General features: G+C 46.4%; 1 protein-coding gene across 2 annotated transcripts; it reads right to left on the bottom strand.

Annotated features, from left to right (window-relative positions):
* Positions 1 to 1,191: 1,191 nt before the first annotated feature.
* CEP104 (centrosomal protein 104) lies at positions 1,192 to 22,263 on the bottom strand. 2 transcript variants are annotated; one of them, XM_035119801.3, is made up of 22 exons: positions 22,071 to 22,263; positions 18,530 to 18,660; positions 18,096 to 18,269; positions 17,426 to 17,564; positions 15,895 to 15,957; positions 15,348 to 15,424; positions 14,665 to 14,833; positions 13,739 to 13,897; positions 13,175 to 13,408; positions 12,223 to 12,429; positions 11,302 to 11,469; positions 10,899 to 11,072; positions 10,343 to 10,519; positions 9,783 to 9,989; positions 9,035 to 9,151; positions 7,733 to 7,769; positions 6,779 to 6,860; positions 5,245 to 5,353; positions 3,761 to 3,899; positions 3,531 to 3,598; positions 2,621 to 2,717; positions 1,192 to 2,350 (listed from the first exon to the last, which is right to left on the bottom strand). In XM_035119801.3, the coding sequence occupies exons 2-22, from the start codon at positions 18,640 to 18,642 to the stop codon at positions 2,214 to 2,216; spliced, it is 2,847 nt and encodes a 948-aa protein (XP_034975692.2). In that variant the 5' UTR covers positions 18,643 to 18,660; positions 22,071 to 22,263; the 3' UTR covers positions 1,192 to 2,213. The 2 variants fall into 2 exon arrangements, with proteins under 2 accessions (XP_034975692.2, XP_034975693.2); XM_035119802.3 differs by having other exon boundaries at positions 22,067 to 22,172.
* Positions 22,264 to 22,843: the final 580 nt, after the last annotated feature.

Below are 22,843 nucleotides of genomic sequence, written 5' to 3'. Positions count from 1 at the left end.
TGGCTACCTTTTTTCTGCTTGCTGAAGAGTTTGCACAATTCAAATGCCTGCAGATCCCACATCAGCCATTACACATCTTATAAGAAGAGGCAGAACAAGTTTTATAATGCTGTCCTTTCAGATGATCCTTTAAAGCAAAGGATGGGATGGCAACTAAACCCTTTCATTGACTTGATTAACATTCCTGAGGTTACAGGTAGGTAGCCGTGTTGGTCTGAGTCGAAACAAAATAAAAAAATTCCTTCAGTAGCACCTTAAAGACCAACTAAGTTTTTATTTTGGTATGAGCTTCGTAGTATCTGACGAAGTGTGCATGCACATGAAAGCTCATACCAAAATAAAAACTTAGTTGGTCTTTAAGGTGCTACTGAAGGAATTTTTTTTATTTTATTCCTGAGGTTGTTAACGATTTTCATTAACCTGATCCAGTGGTTTTCAAACTTTTCCATTACATGGGAACTCCCTTCCCATTAAAATGACCAGCATGGGTGCATCCTTTTATCATCCAAAGTGTTATGCTATGCTCTCTGAGGGAGGGCAACCTCCTAGAGAGGTTGGAAAATCCCTGTTTGGGAACCCAAGGGTTACATATTATTTAGATCTGCAAGAACTGCAACCACCTGTCAGTTCTCATTTCCAGAGTGCTTTGCACATAGCGAAGATTCTGGGTTCTCCCCTCCCCCCTATTGCTTTTTAACATAATGTGCCGTGCCCACGCATGTGCTGGGTTACTAGAACTGCCTCTTGAGCTCTAGAGAAGGGGATTCTGGTCTGCCCCATCTTTTCAAGCAGAACATGATCAAATAGGTCAAATGGGGCAGCTCTGGTTGGACCTTGGTAGTTTAGACTGCGGGCAGGTAGGGGAATTAAATGCTTTGAAAATGAAAACTTCCCAAGGATTCCAGGGATGGGGAACCTGTAGACCTCCAAATGTTGTGGGCTGGGGTTGATGGGAGCTGCAGTCCCACAACCTCTGGGGTTGTAACCAAAGTGCGTCCCGTTGATGTTTATTGGCATAACTCACTGCTTTCAGTGGGTCTACTCTGAGTAGAACTTAGTTGGATACAACCGTTGGAGGGCCATCAGCTGTCCATCCATGATGTATGCAGAAACTCTAGTATGTCAAGGAGAAGGCCAGGTGAGAGCCCTTTCCTCTGACATTGCATACTTTAAAATTATTTTTTTTAAAAAAATGTATGCAAGCATTTAAGCATGCAATTCCCACTCCTACCCCCCCCCACTAGAAAGATGAAATGGAACAGGCAACTAAAAGCTGTACCCCCCTGACCACCCAAATGGCACAAACTGGTTCTTAGGCCAATATTTATTGGCTGCCGCAGTTCTCTCATATGCACATTTGGAGGTGGTGGTGGATCAGCAAAACTTCCTAGAAAATAGGGTGAGGAATGTACCTTTCAAACAGACAGGAAGAGGGCAGAAAGGCCTATGGTTGGCAGCCTGGCTGCCAAGTTTGTGGGGCTTAAATCTGTACGTTTCTTTAGTATCTGATTATGAACAAGGAACAGGCACAGCCTTCCTAGGGTGCTTCAGGTGGTAGGTTATTTTGGGGACGGACAGACAATAAGAGCAGCAGAGTGGGAGACAGACACATCAGACTTATGGGGGAAACATCTCCTGCAGAAACCCCACAGAATCCAGTGGGGAATCTGCAAGAGCAGCAAGAGACGCAACAGATCCTAATGTGTAGAACATGCTTCATGAGCAAATGCTTCAGGCTGAGCCTAGACTATAACTCACTCTGCCTAGAGAAATTCTTACGAGAACTAGGTAGGGCTTGGAGAAAGACTGGCATGGCAAATCCCACCAAATTCGGACAACCCATGTAACATAAGAACCCACCTCCTTGTGCCTGGGCCTGCAGCGCAAGGAGAAAGTGACCCAGAAACTAGAGGGTGTAAGAAGGCTTAGACAAGGCTTCCTCTTTTCCCTGCTTTTGTGGTGCAAGAGATCACAGTCAAGTGGTGAGCACCCACGTGCAACTTCTCCACCTGTGTGGACAATCCCCAGGGAAGAGAGGACCAACCTACGGGAGCCAAACAATCATACAGAGACACAATTGGCTGATAACTGTGCCACTTGGGGAAGGAGAGGAGTGTGGGGCAGGGTACCGCCACTATCTGCAAGCAGAATCTTAGAGCGAGATACGTAAAGTGCAGCCGGTTGTGGAGCCAAAAGGAAAGAAGAGATCCGCGTCATCGCTTTGCATACGTTCTGCCAGTGCTTTTATTCATGCCTCCTCGTGGGGTGGGGATCTTGCTGCCAACCAATGGGGAGCGAAGCTTCATGCCCGTCGGCCCGGATCGGTTGAGAGGTGCTGCGACAGGCCTGCCTGAAAATTTGGGGTGGGTGAGAAGAATGTTTGAGTTTAGACAGAGACGACAGCAGGCGCCGTTGCAGGATGTGCCTCGTTCACAATGTGCTCTCATTCATGCCCCGCGGGGCTGAGTGTACAACCCCAGGTGAATGTGGAGATGTGTCTCACACACAAAATATACATACATCCTTTAGAGCCTCAGCTTCCCACTGTTTTGGAGAGGCAAATAGACACCACCCCACTGCCTAAGCGTCATCTGTGTGAAACCAACAATGGAGGCCGTACCGGAAACTGACTGCATTGGCATGCTCTTGTTCAAGGACTGGGCCCGCCTCAGGTTCATGCGGCAGCCGTCTTTGCCCATGAGGTGCACCTTCCAGGCCTATGAGGAAAGGAGGGAGGGGAGATGGTCAAAAAGGAATCAGGTCTTTCACACAGATAATGAAATCAAGCAGGCTGGGGGTAAGGAAGAGATGCAGCATGTAAGGTGAAGAACCTGGAAAAAGCCCTCCTGGATAAGACCAAAGGGGCATCTAGCCCAGCACCCAGTCAGATGTCTCTGGGAAATGGATAGGCAGGGAGTAAGTGCAATAGCCTCCCCACACCCAGGTATTTGGGACTGCATTGTGTCTAATATTGGTCAAAGGGCACAGTCATAATGACTAGGGGTCATTGACCTGCCTTAGCCTCCTCTATGAGTCTACCCCGCCTTTAAAGCCAGGACAGTTAGGGTCCATCTCTGCATCTTCTGGCAGCCAACACCACTGTCTAACTGTGCACTGTGTGAAAGAGTCGGGGTACCTGCTTTCTGCAGCAGCTGTGCTGCTCTCGTGACATGTACCTCTAGTGGTACCTTGCAGGGTGGTTTGGAAGATAAAAGGGGGCCGGAAGAGAACCACCTATGGGGAAAGGGCAGGATAAAACGGACACAAATCAAGCAGCTGGAGCCAAATAGGAAGATGAATTCATCCCAGAGAGATGCTATAGCTGCATCGAGAGCACTTCTGCGGAGCTGCTCACTATACTTGTTTCACACTGCCTTGCTGCTGTGCCAAGCTGCTAATACAAGAAGACAGGCAAGGTGGTATGCAATTCTAGTTGGGTGAGCCGGACTTCATCTGGTCAACCCTTCTTATAAGGCCAACCCTTCCTTTCCCTCTCTTTAACTGGCTGAGTTAAGGGTGATGGCTCTCACCTCCTCTCCTGGCGTGAAATTCTCATGGCACAACGGACAGTGATTGGCCACTTTTTCAGGCTTGGCAGCTGGAAAGAGGAGAAAGCAGAGAGATGTCATTGCAGACTGCATGTCCCAATCTCATGCTGGCTTCGGCTGATGGGAGTCCAAAATGTCTGGAGGGGGCCTGGTTGGCGGAGGCCACTGTGCCTGCTCCCTGCCAGCCCACCCAGAGCCCCGCTCTTCCTTACGGTTGCAGGCCTTTCCCTTGACATGCCGGGGCAGCTCATCCTTCGGCAGGGCTTCGCAGCAGCGCGGACACTTGTCAAAGTTGTCCTTTTTGTCGCACTCCGTCAGCAGGTGCTCTGTCAGGCTGGCAATCTCAACCACCTGAAAGGGGACAGTCCTCAGTCTGAGGCAAGAGCCAAACGTTTCTCTTTCTCTTTTTAAAATTGTATTTATCATTTTCAGATTTATACATTTCAATAATTTTACAGTCATTTTAACATTTCAAAACTTGGCTTCCTTTCCCCTCTTTCTGTGGTTCCTTAAATGTATTTTTAATATCTTCTGCATATCCAAATTAACTTAATTTGTTCATTTATTCATCTATTTTAAATATATATGCTTATGAAATTGCAGGTTATTGCAATAATCCTGCCAATGTTCTTATCTGTTTACAATTTATCTGTAAATACAGTGGTGCTTCGACTTACAAATTGAATCCGTTCTGAAGGCACCTTCGTAAGTCGAAAAATTCGTAAGTCGAAAAACACCATTGGAAACGCGATTTCCCATAGGAATGCATTGGAAATGGAAAAATTTGTAAGTCGAAGCAACCCTATCTAAAAATTCGTAAGTCGAAAAATCCCTATCTAAAACCACCACAGTTTTTGGGGGGGATGTCGAGACATTCGTAAGCGTGCGGCCAGTACGTAAGTTGAAAAATTCAGTTGTTGAGTCATTTGTAAGTCAAGGTACAACTGTATTCAATAAACCATTTCCATTCTTTTATAAAAAGTTTGCTATCTTGATTTCTTATTTTTCCAGTAAGTTTTGCCATTTCTGCATATCCCATAAGTTTTTGTATCCATTCTTCCTTTGCTGGGACTTCTACTTCTTTCCATTTTGGGGCAAGTAACATTCTTGCCGCTGTAGTAGCATACATGAATAAGTCTCTATACAGTTTGGGTAGTTCTGTCCCTATAATTCCCTAAAAAGCCAAATGTTTCCCATGCCAAAGCCCTAATTGTCAGCACCTGGGATTAAGGGTGCAAGTGTGGGTAGGCAGGGGCTCAGCCCTTTCTCACCCCGCCACCTAATCACATCTTTGGTCTGGATGCCACCTCTTCTGCTGTTGTACAGAGAGAGAGAGAGAGAGAGAGAGAGAGAGAGAGAGAGAGAGAGAGAGAGAGAGAGAGAGAGAGAGAGAATGGGCTGGAGTGAACCTATATTCTATGGGATGAAGTTGGAGTTTTGAGAATGTGGTGCAGGCCCCAGTCCCAAAACGGCTGCAGGACAGGGGCCTGGCATGACACAAAATGACTGCCACATCTAGGGCAGCAAAGACAGACAGGACCACAACATGCTGCAACCAAAGGGGAGCCATGTCTCTCTCCAACCTTTCTCAGATCTCTGGGCTGCTACTGCAGGGGTCACCAACACAGTCCCCGCTGTGGCACACATCCAAGGTCCCCTCAAAAATGCACAATGCGTGTTTGTGGCAGGGGCTCACCTGTTTGCAGAACTCGCACCTTGTCAGCATTGGGCAACGTTTCCAGTAGTGGAGATCCAGGCCTTCCTCCGTGAATGATTCATCTCTCTCCCCACAGAAGATGCAGAGGCTGGAGTTGGGGAAGAGCAACCAGGGCAGAGGTCAAGGCAGAGGGATTGCAGGGCCTCCTGCACCCTGGTTTGCTTTAGAATGGGGGGGCTCAGGGCACACCTACGTCCTGCATATCCCACTCTGTGGTCACAATCTCTCTTCCTACCACTGAGCTGTGTTAAGGAGGGACCTGCAGAGCGATTTATGGTAAAGAATGCAAACTGGACAAGCTAGTGCATTGGCAGTCGGCCTATACAAATGCATATGACTTTTGCCTAATGTACAATGAACACAGGATTTGAATTTGGGGTGCAGAATATAAAGAAGGATGCAGGGCCACCATTGGTTCTGCTGAAAAGCCAAGCTTCTCCTTCAGTCTCATCACTTGGCAGCGGCCGTTCCATTAGGCTGCAGCAGAGGAGGGAAGCAGGGCAATGTCGCTGACAGCCAGCTAAGAGGCCAGCAGCTCCCCCTCCTTGAGCTTTTCCACCCCAGCTGCTCATTAGGAGGACTTATGACTATGAATTTGCACTCAAGTTTGCTTATTCCGTTCTCCCTCCCAACCCATTTTCATCTCATGCTCATAGCTGCCAAGTACCCCGTTTCCCCCGGGAAACCCCCCTGTTTTTACTTACCTTTTCCCGGTGGTCCCCCGTATCACTTCACCTCCCATTTTTCTCCGTTATTTTCTCCTGCCGGAGGCCATTTTTTTTCTTTCCGATTTGCCCTTCTATGGGCACCAAAAATGGCTGCCACCGGCTTAAAAAGTCGCATCTACGCATGTCCGGAAGTGCATAGACGCGACTTCCGGTGTCGGCGGTGGCCATTTTTGGTGCCCATAGATGGGCGGAGCGACACCGGAAGTTGCGTCGGCGCACTTCCTGACATGCGTACAAGCGACTTTCGAAGCTGGCGGCGGCCATTTTTGGTGCTCATAGAAGGGCAAATCGGAAAGAAAAAAAAAGGCCACCGGCAGGAGAAAATAACGGAGAAAAACGGGAGATGAAGTGATACGGGGGACCACCGGGAAAAGGTAAGTAAAAACAGGGGTTTCCAGGGGCGTTGAGGCAACTTCCAGTGTCACACGGCTGCCGGTCCCGGATTCTGCAGTCCGGGACTTGGAAGGTAAGCTCATGCTGCACCCTTTTAGATTTTAAGTCTATGAGAGCAGGAACAGTAGTGATCTGCAAGGTGCTCTGGGAGCTCTTCTTGGTTGAAGAGTGGTATAAATTCTTTAATAATAATAATAATAATAATAATAATAATAATAATAATAATAACAAAAAGATCTGAAGGGCCATTCAAAAACAGTGTTTACTCCTGAAATGGTGAAATAATGACAAAGTACTTTTTAAAAAAATCTGGCCAAAAGTTCTGACTTATTCAATCTGATTTACAGTATCTGTTCTGGAACTAACTGCTCACTGACATTTTTCTTACTTACTTGTCGAGGTAATTTGCAACTGAGGTGTGATCATCTGGAGTGTCTGCTTTTGGAGGCTGTGGGGCTTTTTTCAAGAACTCGGCTTAAAAAGAAGGAAATAAAGGGAAGGGAGGGGGGAAGAAAAAAGAAATGAAATGAACCAGTGTTGAACTATATTTCCTGGTGAAAAAGGACACTTTGTGGGGAGGGGTTAGCGGAGGATGCATTAGGACAGCCTTTCCCAACCCAAGGTTCCCAGATGTTTTTGCACTACAATTCCCATCATCCCTGACAAACTGGGCCATGCTGGATGAGGCTGATGGGAGTCCAGCGACATCTGGAAACCCAAGGTTGCAAAAGGCTTGCTTAGGCATCCCTCACAGCAGTGCACCTGGTGTGTGTGTGTGTGTGTCACATCTTCTAAGCACTGCAGAGTGCAATGTATGTTATTGCTGGGAAGAATACAACACTTTCATCAGCCTTGCCCATTATTGTTGAAGGCAGAAGGGCACTTGCTGGCAGATGAGAGAATATGCCACATTGGAAAAGGAGAAAGTGAAATGAGCCTCCAATGTCGCAGCAATGCCCTTCTCCCGTTTACAGAGGGCAAACAAGGCAGTATCTGTGCAAAAGGATAAAGTAAGAATAAAATAAAAGTTACTTGTATGGAAGGCAGGAATTTCACCTGCTCCTGAGTTACCTGAGTGAGGAATTTGGATGCCCCCACCTGCTTCCTTAGAATACACTGCACAGGCTACGGTAACTTGGAATTCTGTTCCATCACTTAAAATACTCTTAACATGTAAATAAAGTGTATCCCCACTAATATCTGTTTACAGAATTCACAGCTTTCTGACTTCTTCTGACCCACAGCAATCCAAGACTCAAGATGAACTGAATATGCAGTTTTACAAATACAGTTTATAAAAAGGCATGTACTATGAGAGGATACTAGGTTTTAAAAAATGTGCCTACCTTGAGCCTTGGACTTCTGAATATCATTATCTTTCTCCTGAAGAAGAAAAGTAGAATAAATTAAAAAGAAAAATGTAAACGGAATCACAAACAGTACATTCTTACACTTGTTTATACAGAAGCCAGCCTAAAGTTCAGGGAGACTTGCTCCCAGGTAAGTGCTTATGCAGCAGGGAACCTCGATGCTGTTGGGACTCCGCCTCCCATCAATCTCAGCCAGCATGGCCAGGCATGATGGGAGTTGGACTCCAGAAACATCTGGAGCATCACAAATCAGTCCCCTCTCTCCAACCAAAATCATTTTCTTTGTTCAGTAACCGAGGAATTGAAGAAGAAATCGGGTTAATAACAATGAATTAAAAGGAAGGAGAAGGAAGTGGCTGAAGCCATAGCAGAAACCCAATGTTTGACAGTTGGCATATCTGGTAAAAGACATGTTCCTAAATGCAGAAAGCCACAGGCTCAGTCCCTGCCCTTTCCAGCCACAAAAGATATTAAATAACAAATCTCACAAAGAGCTATTGCTGTTGTGAGGCAGAGTTTGATTCAGGAATGGGTTTGCATGGAACCCTTCGCTAAAACAGAGGAAAAACCTTTGTTTCCACAGCACTTTGCACTTGACCTTCTTGGGATGTTGGGCGATTGGGAGGTGCGTGGCCCTGCCCAAGAGTCATTTTTTTTTTTTGCCCACAAGGCTGATCCTGATAAGGATGGTGGCCTGTGGAGTCAAAAAGGTTCCCCACCCCACGTCTATACCAACTGACAATGGCTCTCCAGGGTTTGAGACGGGGGTCTTTCCCAGCCCTACTTGGGCATATTGAGGAATGACCTTCTGCATGCAATTCACTTGGGCTTCGGTTCTTCCCCAAAGTTAAAGAATGGAAACCACTGGATAAGAAAGTTTTGGGCTGGCCTCGTCTGGCTCTGTTTAAGGAAGCATGATGTTGCTCATTTGAGGCTTCCAAAGTTCTCAATGACGCAACAATTCTGGAGGAGAGAGGTTGTTATATTTTTGCATTTGCAGTGGTAGGATATTCCGTATTTAAATGTTTGATGTTTTGTTGTGTTTTTATATATGTTGTATGCCACCAACCAGCTTCCGGTAGTACCTGAGGCACCACAAAAACAGCCTGACTAGGAGGGACAGTGGTGCGCATGCACATTCAGTCTGCAATGGTGGAAGAGTTATACTATTTCAAAAGGCAGGGAGAGAGAATGAAAGAAACGTTCTGTGACTTCCTTCTATCTATAAGGATAAAGCAATGGGAGAGCATTTTAAGACCCTTGGTGGCCATCAGATACCTTTACAGCCTGAGCTTCCGTCTGCATGTCCTTCAGAGCTGCCAGCTGACCTTGCAACACTTTGATCTCGTCTTTCTTTTGCTTTTCAGCTTCGTCAGTAGCCGTCTTTCTCTGTGCCTGTCAAAACACACACAGTTGAAGGTTGCTGGGTTTGGGGCCCGAGTCACCAACAACACTGGCCTGATTGTCTTCTGGAACTAAGATTCTGCGAGTTCTCATCTTACACAGCATCAAAAAGAAAAGAAAAGGAGGAACACTGAGCAAAGACAGGGACAATGTCTGAATGCACCTGTCTACCAACCTGCAGAATTTACTCAGAGAGCAGAGGCAGAAGCCAATGGTGAAACGGCCACAAGATGAAAGCTGCTGCCTTCAAGGCTGCTTTCCAAGAGGGATTTGACAAATTCATGGAGAACAGGTTATTTAGCTCCAAGAGGCAGTATACCTGGCATCGCCGACAAACAGTGGGAGTGGGAGGCCTGGAGACATCTGGTTGGTCACTGTGGATGCTGAACCAGATGGCATTTTGGTCTGATCCAGCAAGGGTCACTTCGCCTTCCTGATGGGCTGAGCCTGACACACAGAAGAACGTAACAGCTTGCTGGATCAGGCCAATGGCCCATCTAGTCCAACATCCTGTTCTCACATGGGCCAACCTGTAGGAAACTGGCAAGCAAGAGGTTTTCCTGCCTCAGTCAGCACAGCCCCTATGAAAACAACAAGACCTGAAAAAAGTTGCATTTCTTACCCTTATTTCAGTTTCTGTGAGCTTGCCGTCTATTTTAGCAAACCCATCGAAAAGTGTCTTGTACAGAATGTTCTTGCGTGTGTTGGCATCGTCAGGAGGAAGGTAATCCAGGATGACGGCTCGGTGCTGCCGATACATATCCAGGATGATCCGGAGGGCTGTTTCCCGGACCTCATATACTCGATGCTCCAGAGCTCCTGTTGCAAACTAAGGGTGAAGAAAACATGCAATCATTTTGTGAGTCTCATGGAGGTGGTTGAAGCGTACATTCAATGTCCTGAAAAACAAACGGGGGAAAATGGGTTCTACAGGTTTCCAGTGTGTTAGAAAAAAGCTGGCTGTGCAGGGTGCTAGTGGCTAATGCCTGCAACATCAACAGCATACCTCCCACCTTCAAAGAAGTTTTTAAAAGTGATTTTACTGAGAAGGAAGGAGAGTGGGGTATGAATGTATAAGCACAATTGCACAGTTTGAGCTGCACCTAGAGCAAGCGGCTTCATTAGGAATGTAGGAAGCCGTCTTAGACAGATTCAGAAACCACTGGAAGCTCAGCTCCCTACCCGCATGACGTTATCGACAGTAAAACCGGTGTTATCCGTCCCCAGCTCTTTCAGCAAGCGTTCCACTAATTCCACCTGGCTCATTGCAAGATGTGTAGGGGAATTTGGCTTCACAGGCTGCACCAGGTGAGCAGGTATAATCTGAAGAGGCTTCACTTCATTACAGAGGGCCATTTCCTGGGGGGAGATGGAGAAGACAGGGCACGCTCGGGTCAGCGGTTCATGTGCGGCCCACAAAGGTACAACTCAGCAAAACTGAGAACTGCCCTCCCAAGCCCTGCAAGATTCAGTTGTGGTTTGAGCCTTACAGGTTTTACTTCAGACCTACACAAAGAAGAGGAGTATTTTGCAGTGACATAGATACACGCAGTTGTTCCATACTTGTCAGCAATCATGCCACAGCATTCTGCACTAACTTGCAGCTTCCAGATCGTGCACAAGTGAAGCCCCCCAGAGATCACATTGCTGAAGTGATCAATGCATGAACCTTGAACGTCATGTGTTCAGGCAAACACTTGCATGCAGCTGCAAGTCTTTGTGTATTGACTAGACTGACCTGGATGAAGTTGGCAGCCGCTACACGAAGGCGGGCAGAGGAGTCCCCCGTCCTGGAGAGAAGGTTGGGGAAGGTCCTTTCCACGCAGTAAGTGGTCTCTTGCTTTCCAAGTTTATGCTTGGGGATGTACTGCGTGATGATCATCTTTAGGAGCTTTAAGGAAGCTTGAAAAACCTACCAGAAGGAAACCATCAAGGTGGTTAAAATAGGAACTGTGGTCAAGAGAGAGAAAAATTTCGAAATTGCACGGGGCTGCTGCGTGTGGAAACCTTTAAAACCATCTGAAACTGGGAGTCACTGGATCCCGTCACTGAGTTCCCACACAATCACATTTAGGAGATATAGAAGAGGGCATTCACAGGGCTGTTAGACCCTCCCCCCCCACCCCCCCGATATCGCTCACCGAGGAGACTATGTCTTTTATGGCTCTCACTATGAGGAAGATGGCGCCCCGAAGGAGGTTCTTCAGGTCATCCTTTGGCGTGTTTGTGGATACTTCCGTCATCTTTTTGTATATGGCGAGCAACGAGTCTTCGCGGTAGGACCATGTCTTGGAATAGGCCCCTGCAACCTGGCAAAAGGAGAATGTTCAGGAGCTGGAACAGCCCAGATCTGCACGAAAGCCGACACCTGTCATTCTTTCATCAGGAAGAGCCTGGCCAGTACTGCTGCAGGGGAGAGATGGCTGGAGCCACCAGGGGCAAGTGATTCCACCTGCCTTGCCCCACTCCCCTGCCTAGAACCCTTTAAAGGAGGAGCCTCTGTTTAAGTTCTTATTCTTGCTCTCTACTAATGTTTTTTTTTAATTACTCTGTTGCCTTTATGGCAGGAAAATGAACGCTTGTTAACACTTCTGAAATGTTACGATTTACTTTGATTTTCTATGGTATTGCACTATATTTTGACTGGTAGGTTTGCATTTGCATTTATATTGCTTGTGAGCTCCCTTGGGATGTCTTTCTCAGCCGAAAGGCAGCATATAAATAAATAAATAAATAAATAAATAAATAAATAAATAAATATCACACGCTGGCATGGCTGAGGAATAAAACTCAGGCTGAGTTTATGCAGCTAGGAGCAGGGTTGACTCTCAGTGCCAACCCCCAGGTTACCTGTATGGGGCTGGAAAGAGCCCCAGAGGCCAGACCAAGAGGCCTAGGTAGCTGATTTTGGCTCAAATAGGAACAATTTTCAATTCAATTTTCTTTGTACAATCTGCACCACTCATCCAGGGCTCCATCCTGCAATGTGCAAGGGGACTCTTTGTACATGAAAGTAATGGCCTCCCCCTGCCATTACTAAGCTACGTTTACAAGGTCTTTACCAGGCCTTCCCCAAACACTTCAATGGCTGAGCTGGCCTCCCTCAGTGCTTTCTCGGTCAGTGGCTCCGGCTCCCCGACGACACCACTTCTCGGGGTGTCCCCAGGGTCCTCCTCGTTCATCTCAGGGTCCAAGTAGGGAAAGCCTTCCTCCTGCTGCTGCTTACGAATAGTCGGGAGGGGCCTCTCATCGTAAGGCAAGAATTCAACCTAGCAGAGAGAGAGAGAAGACACTGTTTTTTTAAAAAAGTACTAGGTCAGTACTGTATACCCCGACTGGCAGCAGCTCTCCAGTCTTTCAGGCAGGGGACATTCCAAGCCCTACTTGATGCCATTGAGGACTGAACCTGGGGCTTTCTGCATGCAAAGCAGATGTTCTGTCACTCAGCTGTAGCCCTTCCCTTGCTTCACTAACCATGGGAGCACAGCACTAGTACAAAAATGGTGATCTGCTCCAACATCCCCCTTGCAAAGAAATGTTGGAAAATTTGGTCCAATTCAGGAAACAGAATAAGGGGTTCACATGGGGTTGAGACAGATAGAGTGAGGGACCTCCAGCTTCCAAGACTTTCCCTGTACCTTCATCTCTATGCTGACTTCTCTATTGCTTTGTTATTTGAACTCATACATCTTAGGTTGCTTCCTGTTTTGCAACTTCCTCCTCACCCTGTTCTCTCAAGACGAGAAGTCACCTAGACCTATTCATTTGTTATTTTTCTGACTCTGAAGGCATCGCTGCACCTCAGCTGGGAAGCAGTCAGCAGCCCAAAGGGATCCCCAGCCTTAGATGGTTTACAGAAACTGCAACCAGTGAGCCCAGCTGAACTGAAAGCAGGCACAATTGCTCTCCGCCCTCAGAACAAAGCAGGAAGATAAAAAAGAGGCCACAGAAATATCCAGTGTCAGCTGTGTGCAGAAGGGCGTTAATCTGCAGGACATGGAAAACTAGGCTTACGTTGATCTTTGGAAAAGCCTCGGTGGAGATGGGGGCCTGGGCGGCGGGAGGAGAGATGGCCTGAGCTGCAATGGGCTCTGGAGAAGGAGCTTCTGGTGGCTTTTCAGGAGGCGGCAGCTCAGGACTCTCCGCTTCGGTTTTGTCCCACCGGGGCGAAAGCAGAGGCCTTTTCTGCTGGGGAGAAGTGGTGGGATAAGCCACAGGCTCTAGAGGCAAGTCGGGAGGCCGCCGGATCTGAGAGAACGAGAGGGAGAAGCAAAGTGCATCAAGATTTTGCCATGCAGCAATTGTGGGAGCCACTTCCAGATATCCTGGGATGACAACTCACCCCATCCTTCCTGGCCACTGGTCATGGGAGCTGGGAGTCCAACAGTATCTGGGGCCATCCCTGTTATACTGCTTCCCAACATACAATAAAGCTTTGCTGCAATGGGAGCGGACTTCAGTGACGGCTCCTCCATACCCTAATCCCAAACCTCCCTCAATACTTTTGAACTGCATGGCAGGAAGAGCTGGGCAAGGTCAATCCCGTCCCTGTCTCGTCCTGCCAGGGACATTGCTCACCAACAGGTCTGGGTCGAGGAGATTGTGCAGCTCCAGCTGCTGGTACACTTTGAGGCGGTACTCCTCCATCTGCTGCTTCTTCTGCTTGGCAAGGTCATAGTCCTCCCGCTCAACGGCGCAGCGCTTCTCCACTTCGTAGCGGCCCAGCCGCTCGCCGACCTGGAAGAAGGGGGATCTCAGAGGTCACTGCTGGAGCCTGGAACGGAACAATGGGCTTGTGCATTCTCTGCAGTGGACACAGCTTATCCCAAAGCGGAGAAGAGACAAGCAAGTTGCAGAACCTTCTTCTCTTACTGTCATGCTGGTGTTAAGAGAGAGTTGGTGGGCTCTTTTTGTAGTTTCCTTAAGATACATCTTCTTGGCCCCTCCAGGCTTGAAAAAAGAGTCAGCTCCCTTCCCTAAATAGAAACAATCTCCTTCTCTCCTAGATTTCATATTTTAGATCTTTAGAGAGAAAAGCAGGAAAGGTCCCCATCTTGAATATCCTTCCGGAGGTGAAGGAAAAAACTTTTTTAAAGAGGAAGAAATGAATGTGGAGGGCTTGAGGGGAAAAGGGCTCTTGTTTGGCTGTTCATTTATTAGTTTATGGGTGCTGCGCCTAAACAAGGAGGGCAAAGAGCCCAGTGGAACCAACTGATCTATTTTTTTTGGCAGAGGTGGGGAACCTTTGGTTCCTCCAGAGGTTGTTGGGCTCCAACAGCCATCAGCCCTGGTCAGCATGGCCAGTGGTCAGGGTTAAGGACGGGAGTTGCGCAACAACATCTGTAGGGCCACTGGTGCTCCTCATCAGGCGCAGGGTGTGCAATCCTCAGCGAGCAGGGAAATGTGCGTGATTATGAGTAACCGCTACCACTCCGCAAAAACCTCTGCTGCAAATAAAATCAGTTGGCTGTGTGTGGCCCTTCCCTACCGTGCTCTGGCCCTACCTTCTGCAGGTCTGCAATAGCTTGCTTGAGTTTCTTGGCATGGTCGTAATGCTCCTGGCGCACCGCTTCGTGCTTTTTCTCATCCAGCTTGCGGATTATCTGCGCCACCTCTGGATCTTGGTACATGTCAAAAGCCAGGTCATCCAGTGGTGAAATCAAATCTGGCTTCCTGGGAAGGAGAGGGATAACAGGGACTTAAGGAAGCTGTTTAAGACACAGGATTTTATTTTAATTTTTTATTCGCAAGGGGATGGGGGAAATGAAACTCTGGCTGACAGCTAGGACACAGTGTAAGGCAGCTTCCTATGTTTCCGAGTCAGACCACTGGTCCTTCACTGACTGACAGAGGCTCTCCCAGGATTCAGGCAATAAGTTTCTTCCAGCCCCACCTGTATAATTATTATTTATATATTTTAAAATGTATTTATGTACCGTTAAATCATTTTAAAAAATCAAAGTGGTTTAAAACATTAAAAAGATTAAAACCAAACAATAAAAGCATTTTAAAAAGCTAAGAACAACTTAAAAGCAAAAATAAGTTTTTAAACAACGAGCATCAATAAACCATTGCGGAATGATGAACTCTTTTCTGCCTGAAGAGGCCTGGCGGAATAGAAAAGCTTTAAACTTAAACTTGGGACCTCCTGCTGTACTACTGAGCTGTGGCTCTTCCTCATCCTTACCCGGTGTATGTTCCATCCAAGGCTGAGTCATCTGGGTTGTTCCCAAGGTAATGGTCGATCAGCTTCTCTCTAGAAGACTTCAGAAAGATAAAAGTCAGGGGGCACCCCACAAATCACGATCAAGCCTACATCCAGGAATGGCAAGTGGTACCCTTCTAATGATATGTATGATATAATAGATCCTATATACATATATTCTATTAATCTTTACTTTTTAAATTATTGCTTTTTCCCTATGTTTTTAGCTGTTTCTACTTCAGCTGTAAGCTGCCTTGAATCCTGTGCATAGGCTCTCTCGACTTTGCTTTCATTACATGAATAACGAGAGGAGGAACCTATCAGGTTGTGATTCCCAGCAACCAATCCTGATCTGAGGTTTGCCACGGTTTTGCTCTTTGTCTGAACCAGCAGACTGCAGCTTGCACCCGCCCTCTAAAAACCAGGACTGGAAACCAAACCCCGGCTTGGAATTACGACTGAACCACCCCTCTAAACGGAGGTAAAGGTGTTCCAGGGTTTTCCTCAGCTCATTACTTCATACACTTACATGATTAGTGTCATTGCTGGCATCTGCAGGCTCTCCAATGATATTTATTGCTACAAGAGCAACCTAAAAGAGAAAGGAAAAGGAAAAATGGGCAGGCTTCCTTCTTTTAAAAGAAGTGAAATTCTGCAGCAGGGAAAGCTCAGCGCTGCGACATAAATAATCAATGCAAATTGGGCCTATTCCTGCTATTTTTACCTATTTTGCACATTTTTGTCTGGTTTTGCAATAGGGCAAAGAGCCCTGCCCCTAGAAGATAGCAATCTGGTTTATATGGTTCAGCTCTACCTACACAGGCTTTGCTAGCCCTACCTGGAAATATTGGTGAATTGAAACTGGGATCTTCTGCATGGAAAGCAGATGCTCCACCGCTGAGCTACAGTGCCATCTCCACCCCAAACCTCTTGAAAACTTATTCATCCAACCCCTGGGTCCTAAGATTCCTTTAGGACAGGGCTGGGGAACCTGTGGCCTGACAGATGTTGCTGGATAATAATTAACTGGCCGCAACCTCAGAATCTCTGGATCGAGTACACTGCATTTCCAGCACCCTTGATTCTGAGAAGCAAGGGTGCTGGAGAGGTAGAAATGCCTTCTTTCATTCTTCCTTGTACTATCAGAATTCCTAAAGCATTTTCAATTTTTGTTCCCCGTTGGCTAAAAGGCGTTGCTTTCTCCCCCAAAGCATTCTCCAGTGTATTGACTTGATGTTATTACAGTTCCTCTCTCATCTTTTTGCAAAACTTACATCCAAGGCCGTCAACAATAGAATTGAATAAAACAATAGAATAAAAGAATACACCCGCTGGTGAGAGATAATCTAGACAAAAGGGAGGCTGAGTGCTATTGTGTGTTTTATTTATTGCCATGGATTTGAATAGCGAAATAGCAACATCATGCTTTTTCATAATGAAGACACTGAACTCCTAAAATCTGAATACAAGTCCTGAGTCCTTTGAAAGTCTGGCTGCCAGTATTTTAAAAACTAGTCCTGCAAAAGTTGCCATCTCAGGTGTTGTGACCTCATGAGATCCTCCACACTGAAGACCGCATTACAGATTCTGGAGTGGGCAACAGGCAGGTGGGGTTTCCCATGCAATCCTGCGGATGTTTACTCAAAAATAAACCCCACTGCATTCAGTGGGGTTTACTTCCAGGTAAGTGTGCAAGGCGGTGCACTTTTAGTCAGACAAACTCAATGGGTCAAGCATGTCTTGCTGAAAAGAGGTTAGGTGGAGGACTTGCATGAGGGCAAGCATTAGCCACAAGAGCGGTGCAGAAAAGCTGGGATCTGCAAGCAAAACAGGAACTTAAAAAAATTCCTTCCAGTAGCACCTTAGAGACCAACTAAGTTTGTTATTGGTATGAGCTTTCGTGTGCATGCACACTTCTTCAAAACAGCAACTGTCCCCCATACAGAGAAATAGAAACCTCACAGCTACTTCAATAGCTGTGCCTTCCTTGGGTGGAGATTCATTTTTCGGAAAGACGAGTAAAACATGAAGTACCCCCTCGGCCTTTTGGTTCATTTTACCTGACTGTACAGGTTGTACCTATTGACATAGTTTTTGTGGAACGTCAGCTTTAGGTATTGGCCGACGGCATCCACGTAGACGGATTTCAGTTCTCGCGCCTTGTAGCCAGTTTTCTCATTATTTGAGAGAGACACGTAACTGCAAGGGGTGGGTGGAGAAAAAAAGACAATATTATACGTGATCACAGTGGTCGCATTTAAAGCATCATGGACAGACATCCTGGTATTGACATGTGCATTGTGCGTCCCAAAATCAAAACGCGGCGAGTCCAAGACTTTATTCTCCAAAAAAAGGCGTGCCTGAAATTAACAGCAGCAGAAAACAAACTTGCTCCGTATGGTACAGCCCTTCTAGAAAGGCTTCTTATCCTGAATCCAGGTGGTCCCCACTGACACCTGCCCTGTGATCAGAACCCTAAATCAAGAGTGAAGAAAATGGAACTAATGTGTGAGCTTGTGTGTGCTTCCACAGGGTTACTTGGGCTGTGCCAGAAACATTGATCCCCTGGATGGATATGGCTTATTAGAAAACCCTGTAAGAATCCACGCAGTGTCCCTGCTGCTTCTGCCCAGTAGAAGCTCACCAACTCCTCTACCTTAAGAAACAACTTGCTTGCCCCAAGCAAATGAGGAACTGAGCCCTGGCTCATCTTGCCGAGAGGAGACTTACCCTAGCCTTCGGAACCTCTCTGATTTGTATGGTGCAAAATATTCAGGCAGGTTCTCGCTGATGAAGAATTCAATCTTGCTAGAAATCATGTACTGGTGAGCCAGCAACTGCAGTTTTCGAATCCTACATCGCTCCACCATCTGAAGGACGACTTCTTGGGGATACTGGCAGAGCCTGGAATGAAAGAAACGTCCCAAGTGCTTCAGCACCCCAAGCCAAAGTTCTTATGTTCCTGGCTCCTAAGTAATCATTCCCTTCCCCCCATGTAGTTCAACTGTGACGGACAGAAACTATGCTCTTAAAATCAAAAGCGAGGGCCTCAGGATTCTAGCAAAACCCCACCCAGAGGTGCCAGGGAAACCGCATGCCACCCACAAGCCTGACAACACTAAACCTGGCAAAGTGCTTCCTAAAATTTCTGTCACTTACAGTACCTTGGTGACCTCCAGCCATTGATGGTTGGGGCATGGACCATCAGTTCTTTCGCACTGAAGCCATCCTCGTGCCCTGATGAACTTACAACAATAAACCCAATCTTGTGCGGCATCCTGCCCTCTTGAACTAACTGGAAAAAAGAAAGATGCTTTATAATTATAAGGTTTTTTTGCATGGCATGGAGAACGTGGTTAGAGACACCCCCCCCCCTTTCTCCCGTAACACTAGAACTCATGAGCATCCAATGAAGCTGAATGCTGGAAAATTCAGGTCACATAAAAGAAACGTTATTCAAGCATCGCGTAGTTACAAACTCTGGAACTCACTTCCACAGGAGGCAGAGATAGGAACCGACTTGGGTGGATTTAAAATATAAGATAAAACGTACAGAGGATAAGTCTACGAAAGATTATGAATGGCTACTAGCCATTAGGGCTATGCTTTGCTGTCCCTGTCAGAGGCACCATGCCTCTGAACCCTAGCTGCTAGAAACCACAGGAGAGTGCTCTTGTGCTTGCTCCTGCTTGCAGGTTTCTTCCAGGCCTCTGTGAGATCAGGATGCTGGACTAGATGTGCCACTGGCCTGATCCAGCAGGCTCTTCTTATTTTCTTAAAAACAATTCAACATTCTTTTAGGGTAAGGCATGCAAAATTATGGATTTTTAACAATTGAAGTTTGAGATTATATTCTGCAAGTTAAGAATGCAAGAGCACCACTGCCAGATGAGACCAAAGGTCCACATGGTCAAGCACTTTGGTCAACCAGTTGCCTCTCAGAATCCCAGCAGCACAAGGCAAATTATTATATCTAACTGATAATATTAAAATTACCTGCATCTTGCAACACTGTACACCCACAGAAGACATTATGAACTAGTTTCATCAAGCTGGGCTGTCAAACATGTCACGTTCCAATATCTTTCAGGAGTCAGCACCATAGGTTGTATTTGACTCACTTTTACTCAGAGTAGAGCCACCAAAGTTAATGGGCCTTAGTCACTGTAATTAGCTTCAAGTGGTTCTACTCTTAGTAAATATTAGTTGAGTACAACCCCATATGTTTGGGGATCCATCTTCAGTACACTGCTCTGTTTCCATATTCATTTTGAAAACAAGGGAACTACAGCTGAGAGGCAGCCACTTGATGAAGGCCACAGAACATAATGTTGAAAAAGGTAGGTGTTCAAACTCAGGATACTCACACCGCAGTCCCAGCCCAGCTCTCTAGCCACTGGGACAGAACAAGACCCTCTGTTCTCTCTCTGCTATGCCATTAAACAAGAAGGAGAACAATGATCAAGATTCATATAGGGCAGTGTTCTGTGTCCATCAATTGTGAGCCCCAGAGAAACTCAGAAAGAACTTAAAGTCTTAGTCTTTGCCTGCTACTTAACCCCAGCACCTGATACTCAAAGATACACTGCCGCTGGATGTGGAAGTTTCATTCAATTATCATTCTTTCAAGTCCAGCTATCAATATAGATATTTTTTTAAAAAAAATTAAATCTGCTTCTTCTTTCTCTGGATTTTGAGGTCTCATCATCTTTTTGTTGAGGTTTATTGCATGGTTGTTAAAGCCACCCTAATTTACCACAACTGGAATATAGATGTAGCCAGTGCTCTTTTTCTTAATTTTTTTTAGGGGTACTCTCATTTTCCTACTCATATTGAAAAACTGCCCCTCAATGAGGTCAAACTTAGATTCACAAAATGTTTAGGGGTATGCATCCCCCTGCGTCCCCCCCAGGGAAAAAAAGCACTGGATATAGCAAATAAAAGATAAAATTACTAAATGACCCCTACCTTAAAGCTAAAAAGAGAGAGAAACATCAAGGCATGAGAAAGCCTGACAGCCTATGTATTAATGGATGGCATTTGCTGCTACAAGAGGTGACAATGGCAGCTGGCTTACTGATGGTTTCAAAAATGTTTGGACAAATTCATGGAGAAGGTCTACAAATGGTTTTTAGCCATAATGGCTAAATGTCACTCAAGACCAGTTGGGGGAGGAGCTGCAAACAGCATAAGTGGGCTAATGTCTTCAAGCTCTGCTTGCAGGCTATCAGGAAGCATCAGGCTAGCCAATTTGGGCAGTGGGATGCTGAGTTAGATGAGCCTTTGGTCTGACTCGGCAAGGTTCATCCTCCATTCTTATGAATGTTTAGATAAATTAATAGAGGATAAACCATAGTCAACTGACCCTCAAAGCCAGATCTTGTGAGTAGACATAGGCTAACATAGGCTCCATAGGCTAACAATGTAAAACTTGAATATGTTTTAAAAGAAAAAGTTCCTCAGGGGTAAAAAATGTGGCTTCTGGATTTCCAGATTGATTGGGGAAAACTTGCCATGGGGCACAGATGATAAACATCTGTGGCCTCCCCCAGATATTGTTCCATCACTTTGGTCATGTTGACTGCTGGGAGTCCAACAGCATCTGGGGAGCCACATATGACTTGCCCATCCAGTATATGAGTATCATAAGTTCTTAATCGCTGTTGCACCTGTGAGCCAGTGGTGCATTGGTGGCAGGAATGCTGAATTCTAGGACCTTGAGAGACCAGGTTACAAATCCCTCTGCTCAGCCATGAAGCTCGCTGGGTGACCTTGGGCCAGTCATTGCCTCTCTCACCCTAACCTACCTCATTAGGTTACTATGAGGATAAAATGGGGAGGAAAAGAATTACATACGTCACTCTGAGTTCCTATGAGAAAAAGAAGGTATGTAACGGCATCAAATAAATAAATGATAATTGATTCTCTTTTTAAAATGTTTTTAGCTGTTTGTATTTTATCTGTGTTGTTTCAATTTGTGTATGCTGCCTTGAGTCCCAGCCTGGGGGGAAAGTGGGCTATATATACCCGTAAATAAGAATACTGCAAACATAATATTGGAGCAGGACAGAAGACATTGTGCATTTTGGGCAGGCAAATAATAAGGTTGAAACATGCCAGGAAGGCATAAACCATGAGGCAGTGTGGCGTAGTGGTCAGAGTGTCGGACTAGGACCTGGGAGAGACCAGGATTCAAATCTCCACACTTGGCCATGAAGCTCCCAGGGTAACGTTGGTGAGGGAGGAGGCAGTTGCTGCCTCTCAGCCTAACCCACCTCAGAAGGCTGTTGTGGGGATAGCATGGGGGAAAGCAGACCCATAAACCCGGGTTCAAATCCCCACTCATTCATTGGCTGTGCATGAAGCGCCCTGGGCACTTAGCCACTGCCTCTCAGCCTAGCCTACATCGCAGGGTTGTTGTGGGGACTAAATGAGGAGGGGGGGGGACCTTGAGCTCCTTGGAGGGAAAAATGTGGGATATAAACGCAATGAAATAAGTATATAAATGCCCACCCACATTTCACCCCCAACCCTCTATTATGGTCGCCTCCCACCCCCACCTAAGGATGAGGGAGGGGCCGACACCTTCCTCCCCCTCCCAAAAAGGGAGGGGCTCCTAAGGGGAGTAGGAGGCGCGGCCTTCCCTCCCCGCCCCTCTTCGCTTTGTCTCTTTCTTTCTCTCTCTCTTCCATTCTTCCTACCTACTTTATTCCGGCTCCATCACTAGGGCCACTGATCTCCTAGCAACCACTTGGACGCTACTGCGCAGGCGCGAGCGGCGCGGCAGGGCGGAGACTAAAAAGAGATCAAGGCTATCGGGGATGCCGACGCGCCGAACGGAAGTTCCGGTGAAAAACAATGGCAAGCGGCCATTGGGCTCGTCAGCAAGCTCCCCCTCGCTCTCTTTCGCGCGGCGGCACTCTGCCCTTTCGCCTCTCTACTGCTTCGCACCCTTTCCACCCCTGCGCTGTTAGGTAGAGGAAGGTGCTGCGGGAACATAGAAATAATAATAATAATAATAATAATAATAATAATAATAATAATAATAATAATAATTCAGTTATGGTAATGTACTCATTTTATTTATTAAGAACCATTTATTTCCCGCTATTTATTTATTTTTTAGTCAAATTTCTAAGGGTGTACACAGTCTAACGATCAACACATGCACACATTCACACATACACGAAAGGCTTCAGTTTGGAGACAATCCTTGCTTCAGAGCTTTAGGCATGTACACCGGACTCAGGCTAAAATAAATAAATACTGCTTATAACAATACTAATCTAGCAGAAGTCCGCCTGATTATTCCCCACACCACCACCTTTTGCTGGAGGGGAAGGAACGGGGAGAAATCAAGCCCCAGATACTACGTAAGGAAAGTAACATTTTCAGTGGCAGCAAATTTAAATAGAAACCAACTGCCGTATCGATATCAAATTAATAGGGATCTGAGTTATTAGCTGTCTGCTCTTAAA

Source organism: Zootoca vivipara, chromosome 6, assembly GCF_965207765.1.
Source record: "Zootoca vivipara chromosome 6, rZooViv2.hap1.1, whole genome shotgun sequence".
Classification (NCBI taxonomy): Eukaryota; Metazoa; Chordata; class Lepidosauria; order Squamata; family Lacertidae; genus Zootoca; species Zootoca vivipara.
This window is presented reverse-complemented; position numbering and strand designations above follow the sequence as displayed.

Coding starts and splice junctions, on each gene's coding strand:
- CEP104 (XM_035119801.3), bottom strand. CDS start 18,642: ATGCCGCACAAGATTGGGTTTATTGTTGTAAGTTCATCAGGGCACGAG. Junction 15,958..17,425: donor GGTACAACCTGTACAGTCAG/GTAAAATGAACC, acceptor TTTCTCTTTTAG/GTTGCTCTTGTAGCAATAAA. Junction 14,834..15,347: donor TTGGATGGAACATACACCGG/GTAAGGATGAGG, acceptor TCTCCTTCCCAG/GAAGCCAGATTTGATTTCAC.